The sequence below is a fragment of the Ostrea edulis genome, chromosome 9 (genome assembly GCF_947568905.1).
Source record: "Ostrea edulis chromosome 9, xbOstEdul1.1, whole genome shotgun sequence".
NCBI classification, from domain to species: Eukaryota; Metazoa; Mollusca; class Bivalvia; order Ostreida; family Ostreidae; genus Ostrea; species Ostrea edulis.
In genome coordinates, this window is record NC_079172.1 from 53,578,072 (window position 1) to 53,588,419 (window position 10,348).

Sequence of the window (10,348 nt, forward strand, 5' to 3'; positions counted from 1 at the left end):
TATTATTAGGCATTAATATATATTCTTATTGAGAGATTTTGAATAAAAAGGTTGCCATCACTTTCACAGCTAATGCCCCTTTGACAAACTACATAGCATATCATAATTAACTTGCTGTTAATGAATATGTAACTCTTAAATTAGGTTAAGAGAATTTGATACCAAAGTGCAGAATATTATATTGTAAAATGTACAAAGGTGCAGCCTTGAAATTTATTAAACATAACAATATGATTTCACAAAGTGTATTAATCAGTAATGGACAGTATCACTTATACCCTTCATAAATGTATTTTAACATAATGCATTTAGTACTACTGTGTGCTGGATTATTTTTCAACCCCATGTAAATAATGAATTACATTCAAGGGCAACAACTCTTCTAGACACATATTCTGTTCTGAACACAATCTCTTCCATAGTCATAAGATATACATCATCATTTAAACTAATGTGTTAACATGTGCATACCATAGGAAAAGATTTCACACACATACATCATAACCTATTATCCAATGTGGAGATGTACATGGACTCCAAAGTTTAGATATTGTATGTCTAAAAATATGTTCATTTGAAATATTAATAAGTACAAATGTACAATGTCAGCTACAATATGAGTTGAGGATTTTTTTCAAGTTTTTCATAGCAAAATCATGATGGTATGTAAATCTATCCAAATACATAAGGGTCTTAGTACAGTTTCCAGCACATCCATTCATATTCCTGGTCATCCTATCTCCAACAATCTAGACATTACTTAGTTCTCTCCATGCCAAAAACACATAGGACCGAGACTCTCTCCAATCCACTCTGTTCTATTGCTACCATCTTGATCTCATTCAAGTTTCTCCATTCTGCAATCTTTCTTTCTGCTTCTACTGTTCCTCTCCAGGTTGTTTTCGGTCTCTTAAATGCCCTCTTCCCTTCTGGTGTCCAACCCAACGCCATCTCACTGTCATTGTCACCTCCCCTCCATAGCACGTGTCCTATATAGTTCCATCACCGTCTCCTCAGCTCATTGTTTATTGCATTGATGTCAGTCCTGGCTGCCACTTCCTGTTTTCCATAATTTTCTGCTACTTTATCCCCAGTATCCTCTGCAAGCATCTGATATGGTAAGCATCTATTGACTTTTCACCTATTCACCTTCCAAGACATGGACATGCAAAATTTCTGAAAAAATAAATGCAAATATACCCTATGATAAATTTTAAATACATGCGTCTTAAACAGTAAAAGAGGCCAAAGAACCACATCGCTCAACGGAGTCACCTTGGCCCTGTCATTGTACAGCTGTTGTGATTTTAAAAAGATTTCAGTCTTTATTCCTATGAAAAATGTTGATCCCATATTGTGGCCCCAGCCTACATGAGCCCCAAAGGATCACAACATTACTGAAAATGAATTCACATTACACAGAAATGCCCCAACACCGCCTCAACACCAATATGATCGACAAGATCTTGCTGTTCTGGATAAGACCAAGGTCACAAGGTAATTAATCATGGTACATGCATGATACAAAAGATCTTGACATAAGAAATCTATATACAAAATATGAAAGCTCTGTCTTAAATAGTTGAGATATTGAATAGGTCAGATTTTTATCAAAAGTAGGTCAAACTTTCAGGTCAAAGTCACAAGATCGAACACTGTTGCATCACATGAAAGAACTTTTCGTAAAAAATGTATATACAAAATATAAAAGCCCTAGCTTAAATAGTTCAAGAAATATTTTTAAAAAAGATTTTTCCTATATACTTGTATGTAAAACCTTTATCCCCTATTGTGGCCCACCCTACCCTCGGGGCCATGATTTTAACAAAATTGAATCTGCACTATGTCAGAGAGCTGTCATGTAAATTTGAACTTTTCTAGCCCAGTGGTTCTTACGGAGATTTTTAAATGCCACCCCCCCCCCCCCCCCCCCCCCCCGGGCCTATTTTTACATTTTTGTAAGTAAGTAAGTAAGTAATTTTTATTTAAAGTCGGAACTATATACAGGTAACAATAAACATGAGCTAAGAGCTCTTTAACCGACTATATAGCATTAAAAAAACACAAAGCACTAATGATATATAATTGCATGCATAGACATAAAAACAGAAATTTGAAATAAAACAGGACGCATACATGTATACCAACATCACAAGTCATGCATATATATACACAGGGACTAGCTATATTAAGATTATCGCCCCTTTGAAGGGGGCATAGTCTTTCATTTCAACAAACTTGAATCCCCTTAACCCATGGATGATCTATGCCAAGTTTGATTGAATTTGGCCCAGTGGTTCCGGAGAAGATGAAAATGTGAAAAGTTTACAGACAGATGGCAGATACAAAGTGATTAAAATAGCTTACTTGAGCTTTCAGCTCAGGTGAGCTAACAATATATCTTTTAAGATGTTTCAGCATATATATATCTTTTATTAATAATAACTTCTTACCCTGTCCCTTTTCTTTTCAGTGGAATGAAATCTGGGTTGTAAGATGGTAGATACATTTTTATCCATTCTTCAGCTTTCTGGAAATGTCATTTTGGAGTTTCAGACAGGCTTTGTTTCCTGAAATAAACTTTAATTTAATTTTTTTTTTTTAGAATTTCTGACTTAATTTTGAACTACATGTATTTGGAATAAGTAAATACTTGTAATGTTCAAGGGACATTATATGGAACGAGCACGCAGGATTTTAATATCATTTATATGTACTTATTGAATCTAATCTGGGTAGATCTACAGTTCACGCTTGCCTTTTATTAATTATATTGCATCAAAATTATTTGCCTGCATCATTAAAATTGCATGTGATGCACGTTATACTTATAAATTACACCTTCTTTGAAAAGTAACAGTCAAATGTCATAGTAAAAAAAAGATAATATGGTAGATCCATGAAAGTAGGTTCAAAGTAGCTATAATCATCTCCATTATGATAGGATAAACTTCCTGAAGCTGGAATATTACAAAATTTTACTTATTAGATTTAGAGTTGATACAATCTTTTTAATAGATAAAAAACACCCTAGACATTTGTTCCTTACATTTATATTTCCTAGTACCTTAATTTGCTAATTATGTTCCCCAAACAAAGTTTGGGAACATATTGTTTTTACTCTGTTTCTTATTATTATTATTATGTTCCCCAAACAAAGTTTGGGAACATATTGTTTTTACTCTGTTTCTTATTATTATTATTATTATTATTATTATTATTATTATTATTATTCTTTTTCTCCGGTACTTTTTTGTCCGGTAGTGTTCTCAGAAACTACAAAAGGGATCGATATGAAACTTTCCAGGATGATAGTATAGCGTTTGTAGATGTGCATAGTGATAGTCATTTTGTTTGCACGTGCATGCACGCGCGCGCACGTGCATTGCAATTTTGGTACAAAAAATGGAAAATCAGAATATTGAAGGAAGCGATATAAAACCTAAATAGGATGATAGTATATCATTTGTACATATGAAAAATAATAGTTATTTTGTCAGCACGCGCACGCATGCGCGTGCACGCGCATTCCAAAATTTGTACACTAACTTTGGAATCAGTCTAACTTTTTTGTTGTTCATTGAAATGGCTTGAAATTCATATCATAGGTAGATATTGAGACCCTTAACTGATTTACATAGTCAAAATTACCAATTTGCACGCGCATGCACGTGCGCTTCATTTTGATTGGATAATACTAAAATGTTTGTAACTATCTTATTTATGAAGCGAATGAGATGATATTCACAGCATAAGTAGACAATATGTGTATCTATATATTGGTGTAATAAAAAAATGCCAACGTACACGCGCATGCGCGTGCAACGTTTTTTAAATGTTCAATTTTTAAAGGACGATAAGGTTTTTGTTTTTCATCAAATTCTATTGATATTAATGGTTTAGATGTGTCTTGGTACTCCTTACAAATTGCTGTGGTTAGAATTACTGCTAAGCACGTGTATGCACGTGTGCTGAATTCTGATTGGACGATTTTAAAATCGCTATAACTTTCTTATATTTGGTGGAAACGTTATGAAATTCATACTGTGGGTATATGATACAAATGCCTGTTGAACGACATCAACAAAAATTCGGAATCGTACACGCGTGCGCGTGCATGCACGTGCAACACTTTCTTTCATTTCTTGGTACTGAAATGACCATATTGAATGTACTACATGTAATTAAAGACTAAAATAAAATGATTTTTTGCTATAGATTTAAAAGGACATCACTTTTTAATTGGGGGAGGTTTGGGGAACATATGTAACGGTCCCCGTTACAATTAGAACTAGTTATTATTATTATTATTATTCTTTTTCTCCGGTACTTTTTTGTCCGGTAGTGTTCTCAGAAACTGCAAAAGGGATCGATATGAAACTTTCCAGGATGATAGTATAGCGTTTGTAGATGTGCATAGTGATAGTCATTTTGTCTGCACGTGCATGCACGCGCGCGCACGTGCATTGCAATTTTGATACAAAAAATGGAAAATCAGAATATTGAAGGAATCGATATAAAACCTAAATAGGATGATAGTATATCATTTGTACATATGAAATATAATAGTTATTTTGTCAGCACGCGCACGCATGCGCGTGCACGCGCATTACAAAATTTGTACGCTAACTTTGGAATCAGTCTAACTTTTTTGTTGTTCATTGAAATGGCTTGAAATTCATATCATAGGTAGATATTGAGACCCTTAACTGATTTCCATGGTCGAAATTACCAATTTGCACGCGCATGCACGTGCGCTTCATTTTGATTGGATAATACTAAAACGTTTGTAACTCTCTTATTTATGAAGCGAATAAGATGATATTCACAGCATACGTAGACAATATGTGTATCTATATATTGGTGTAACAAAAAAAATGCCAACGCACACGCGCATGCGCGTGCAACGTTTTTTAAATGTTCAATTTTTAAAGGACGATAACGTTTTTGTTTTTCATCAAATTCTATTGATATTAATGGTTTAGATGTGTCTTGGTACTGCTTACAAATTGCTGTGGTTAGAATTACTGCTCAGCACGTGCATGCACGTGTGCTGATTTCTGATTGGACGATTTTAAAATCGCTATAACTTCCTTGTATTTGGTGGAAACGTTATGAAATTCACACTGTGGGTATATGATACACATGCCTGTTGAACGACATCAACAAAATTTCGGAATCATACACGCGTGCGCGTGTATGCGCGTGCAACGCTTTCTTTCATTTTTTGGTACTGAAATGACCATATTGAACGTACTACATGTAATTAAAGGCTAAAATAAAATGATTTTTTGCTATAGATTCACAAGGACATCACTTTTTAATTGGGGGAGGTTTGGGGAACATATGTAACGGTCCCCGTTACAATTAGAACTAGTTAATACATGCAAAGGTAGCAGTATGTTTACTACATTCTTTGGTTGTGTGGCACTAGCATCTATTGTTTTCAAGATAAAAGATCTCCAACACCAGGGACTGAATCTTCAATTTATGCCATAAAGTAGTACATGTAGTTAGGAGAAACAAGTAATGTATAAATTCACTTAATTAAAGAAAAAGTAATTAGTTAGTATGATCTATCTCTGAATACCATAGAGGCATAGCAGGGTTGGACGGTTAAAACCGCCCCCGGTTTTAACCAGTGGTTTTAACTGTCCTGGTCAATACTCCCCAAGTGGTCAATAATGGTCAATTGTGATTTAAACTGTCCATTTTCCTATTTTTGTACATTTCTTGCAAAGATAAAGATAAATTAAGTCTTTTCATTATATGGATCAATTGTTGATTAATATTTTTCATTAGATAATCAAATGTAATTTCATAAGTTTAATATATTTGGTTTGCTAAAACTGACCGAAATATCTTCAGTACCTACCAGAGGGTCACAGTTCTATAACATAACTTGATTATTGGAGACAGACCTCTTAATACATGTACCTGGACAGATTAAGAATAAAAGGTAGCTGGACATTACCTGAGCCCAGGAAGCAGAGTGGACAGGTGTTAATAAGCATAGGCTGGGACCAGAGATGACCAGTGTACCTGTTATTGTTATGAAAACATCACTAACCCACTCTCAAATGTTTATTCAACAGTTAAAATGAAGATTGATGAAACAATACTTATACTAAGGTAGTTCTTGTTAAATTAAGGAATTTGAACAGAAACTTTTACATCTCCCCAATATTCAACAGTCATTTGTACATTATTTATGTAATATTATGACTTATAAGTATATTATGTATACCAAACAATTTTCAATCGACCAGTATTAACCAGTTTCAACCAGTATTGACCACCGGCCTCATATCGACCACTTTTTTGCCAACCCTGCCCCGGGCATAGACATATAACAGATATGTTATCCGTTATATGTCTATGTGAATACATACTGCAACTTTGCATTCTGAACAATTAAACATACACATTATATAATTATACAAGTCAATATTGCTCTTTTTCCAGCCAATTGTGCATTTACTAGTTCTGGTATACATGTTATAACTGATGAATTTGATTACATCCCTCGGGCCCCCCATTTTCATCTTAACACTTTAGCTCCCCTCTACCCCCTCCCCCCCTTGATGTCCACTCCCCCAAATCAATGTCTACTTTCCGATTATTTGTTGGGGGTTGGACGAAAATACAATGATCATTTCGATGTAATGGAATTGTGAAACCAGTAGGATAATTTGGTTCAGACAGTGAGTTTTGCATTTCATTCATGCATAGAATAGTCCTACTTACCTGATCTCACCTCTGATATGTCCAGGGATCTATGTTTGCCCTACTTTCAGTTTTCTATTCTTCATGGGATTTATGCGATTAATCGTTGTACATTATTTTCACTGGTCTACATAACGGTAAGAAATAAATAAAGAAGTTTTTCCTTCAACGTATCCGCTTCGTTTGTTTATTGCCGCCATTGCGCACTAGCATTCCGGATAAATACTAACTACCGGATACGTCTCTTTCATTTCGCTCATTTCCGCGCGAGACCATGGGTTGTTTTCATCTGCCCGTGTAGCACATTCATTCGTTGATGCTACCATATTTTATATAGGCCTACATATGCACCTACAACGTGTAGACGGTTAGTATGGCCTTGTGGCTTTACGCAAAGAATTGTGCGGTCTGTACAATGACAAATGTTTGTTTATTCGTATAAGATTAAAACCATTAGTCGCTTGACCTAAATTGTCTGACAAAATGGTGACTCGCTCAGTCAAACGCAATCGTAACTACTCGGCCATTTCCGTGAACGAAAAATAGTTTGTTTTTAAAAGGCCGAGCGTGTTCCGATTAAGTCAAACGCGGTCATCATTAGGGGCGGATGTAGGATTTTGTGAGGTTTAAGAAATGTTTAAAAAGACTGGGAAGATTAGGCTGCCTTGAGGCCCAGAGGGCCCAGGACAATGGCATGGTACCCAGGACACAAAATCCTTGGAAGCTTCTAGTATTTTAAAACTGAGGTTTTGCATTAAATGCTTTAGTTTACATTTATTGATAACTCCTCTAAAAATTAAAATCACAAGTATTTGGAATATTCATTCTTTCATAATACTTAAATAGGTGAACAGACTGAAATACTATTAGATTTATAAGGTCTGTGTTACATAATTATCACTACGGTGCATGTATAGGCTTATATGGTAAAAACAATATTATATACGATTTAATATTTTTCCCTTTTGATAATGTTAGCTAGAATGTGTTGAATTTACTGCTTTCTAAATTTAATGGTTTCTTAATTTCAGGGAGAAGATTTAGTTAACGATATTATTGAATCGTCTTTAAACATGCAAACCGTTTTGGTGGGAATTGGTATAGGTCTTCTGGTGTATTACGTCATTAAACGGATGCGGTATCGTTTGCCACCGGGACCATGGTGTATACCACTTATTGGACATTACAAAGGTAACTTAAGTTCCGCCACATAGTCAGCGACCTTAACATTTTGTCTAAAGAAGATGGGTGACTTTATCGAGCCAAGAAACCACAGAGGGACAAATATCAAAGTTAAAATTGAAACTCCAGAAAAAGAAAAATTTGCATTCTAGTTAAAACAATCAATCCATAGTTTCCAAAAATGCATTTTCGATGTTCTAATTTTAAAGGAACATTGAAAAAAATCCTACTTAAAATCACCTCAACGGAAAAAACCACAAAATAACAGTAAATTTGACTTTTCCAAGCAGATTTTCATCGGGAGAGGGCCAAGTCCCCATTGTGAACTGAGTAAAATATGTTGGTATATGTTCAGGTGTCATATGTTTTGTAAATGAAAATATGGAGACTTCACCCACTCACAGGCAATTGCATCGCTTGGGGTCGAATTTACTATATAAAGAGTAAATTCGACCCCAAGCGATGCAATTGCCTGTGGACCCACTCTATTAAAAAAAACTTACTTCTTGCGTATAACTTTGTCGTATCATCAAGAAAATTTCTATGCCCACGACGGGTGACTTTAGATAGCTTGAAACTCGGAAATCCTTCATAAGATGAATAGCCGAGGTGGTATAGCGGCAGTCTCAATGAAGTTTTGGACAAGCCCAGATTGCATATCTATGGTTCGAATAGCAGTTTTTCCTACCTACCTTATAATCATAATTATTTGTCTCTGGTATTTTATGCTAAGTTTATGCAAGTAATAGATTCCAACATGCAGCTAGTGAATAAATGTAAACAAGTATGGGGCCTCCTGTAAAATATGGATGTTTATGTAAACGACACATTAAAGGAAAGTTAAAGAGAACAGTTACTTGAAGAGATCATGACAAAAGCCTAATGTGCAACCAACTGGTGCAGACTGTTTAACAGGCACAGTGAACTACAGTTCAGTACAAAAACAAAAGCAAATCAAGTGGTTTTTCTGTCCCATTTGTATTTGTTGGGAAATCTAACAGCAAATGTGCGTTCTGTAACTGTAAAACCGTCCTTGTACCAAAGGAGGCGATAACTGATGCCTTTATTATATTCGGTATAATAGTACCAGTAGGTTGTAAATGCTGTTCAAAACACATTTGTTGGGGGAAAAACTTAATCCAAATCAAAGCATTAAAACTGCGCCATACAGAAAACGCTATTCCACACGTGATTTACACCACAAAACATGTGAGGTTTCTCATTCACATCAGTTAATATGTCAATGGAAATGCGGAGAACATACTGTTGGATGTTGCGAGCATATACTAGTGTGTAGTGTCATTTGGTACCTTAGGTACTCCAGGCATCAGTGTAATTATGTATGTGTTAAAAACCGCTTAATATCTGATATACATGATGCTGCCTGTGAAACAAATTCTGATGATGATTTTGATTAGATATCATTCTTTGAAGTATGATCTATATATTTGTTTTGAATTCTAAGTATTTTGGACAGCATTTTAGTACGGTACTGTATCTATTGTAACTACGGGTACCATCAATGCGGATTTAAACTCCCGATTCGCGACCGGTGCCCAATCATGAATAGGCTTATTGTTCGCCAAGTTCACCCATCTTCTTTATTCACAGCATTGAAAGTTTAAAGAACCAAGTCTCATGATACTATCTTTCCATCTTGTAGGTAAATTATTGTTAGTATTCTTATTCTTGAATATTTCCACTAAAAATCTTCAAGAAAAAGGAAAAAAGGTACATTCTATACAGTGTACATGGTGGTGTTTCTATATTTAATAGTTGATCAATTTTTGTATTCTAAAGAGGCAGAAGTTATTCAAACGTTTCAACATTAGAAGAAAAAAATCTCTTGTTGTGGCCTTCAACTCAACATTTAAGAAATATCGACGACGTTTTATCTATTAACAATTTTCGTTCATATGTTGATTCGATATGATGTCTCAGTGAATTCGAAAAAGACACCACAGAGTCTTCCATATCTGCTTCATAGAAGTTAAGAGATTGATCACTATTCATTATCTTCGCCTTTTCATATTTGGATATTTTATTGAATATACAGTTCCTGGCCACAGTACGCAATTTTGACGCCGTAGATAAATTCTACAAGCACTGACGGTTTGGTTGTTGTTTTTCCCACATGTATCAAAATGAAATAAAATGTAACATACCGTACTTGTACTTGGTTATGCAACCTTTTGCCTTTATTACAACTCGTAATCGTGTGGGTATCGATTTGTACATTTTTTTTTTTTAAATCGTCTCCGAATCGATAGATGTCCCCATATTCTTCACAGCACGTATGAGGTCTTGATTTCGTGATTCGATGACATGTGAAGTAAGTATAAGAAAGAAACTCATTTCAATGAATTGGTACACACGTTGTGTTATAACATTATAACCAATAGAATGTTATGAATCCTGTGACATCACAATACAAAAGCAG

The 10,348-nt window shown here is 34.9% G+C and overlaps 1 protein-coding gene and 1 long non-coding RNA gene across 5 annotated transcripts in view; one reads left to right on the plus strand and one right to left on the minus strand.

Moving 5' to 3' along the window:
* Window positions 1-10,348, plus strand: part of LOC125658391 (steroid 17-alpha-hydroxylase/17,20 lyase-like) — a 28,679-nt gene that overhangs the window by 7,919 nt on the left and 10,412 nt on the right. Inside the window, exons 1-2 of one of the 3 annotated variants that reach the window (XM_048889630.2) lie at window positions 6,975-7,093; window positions 7,758-7,917. In XM_048889630.2, the coding sequence (XP_048745587.1) occupies window positions 7,800-7,917 (118 nt within the window). In that variant the 5' untranslated portion in view covers window positions 6,975-7,093; window positions 7,758-7,799. Of the gene's footprint in view, window positions 1-6,974; window positions 7,094-7,176; window positions 7,473-7,757; window positions 7,918-10,348 lie in introns of those variants that run through there. The other 2 variants (XM_056149626.1, XM_048889631.2) reach the window with 2 other exon arrangements.
* On the minus strand, window positions 200-6,879 carry LOC125658400 (uncharacterized). Of its 2 annotated transcripts, none has more exons than XR_007363732.2 (3): window positions 6,748-6,879; window positions 2,454-2,570; window positions 200-1,176 (listed from the first exon to the last, which is right to left on the minus strand). It is a non-coding gene; the product is annotated as an uncharacterized LOC125658400 (long non-coding RNA). The 2 variants fall into 2 exon arrangements; XR_007363733.2 differs by having other exon boundaries at window positions 2,454-2,580; window positions 6,748-6,856.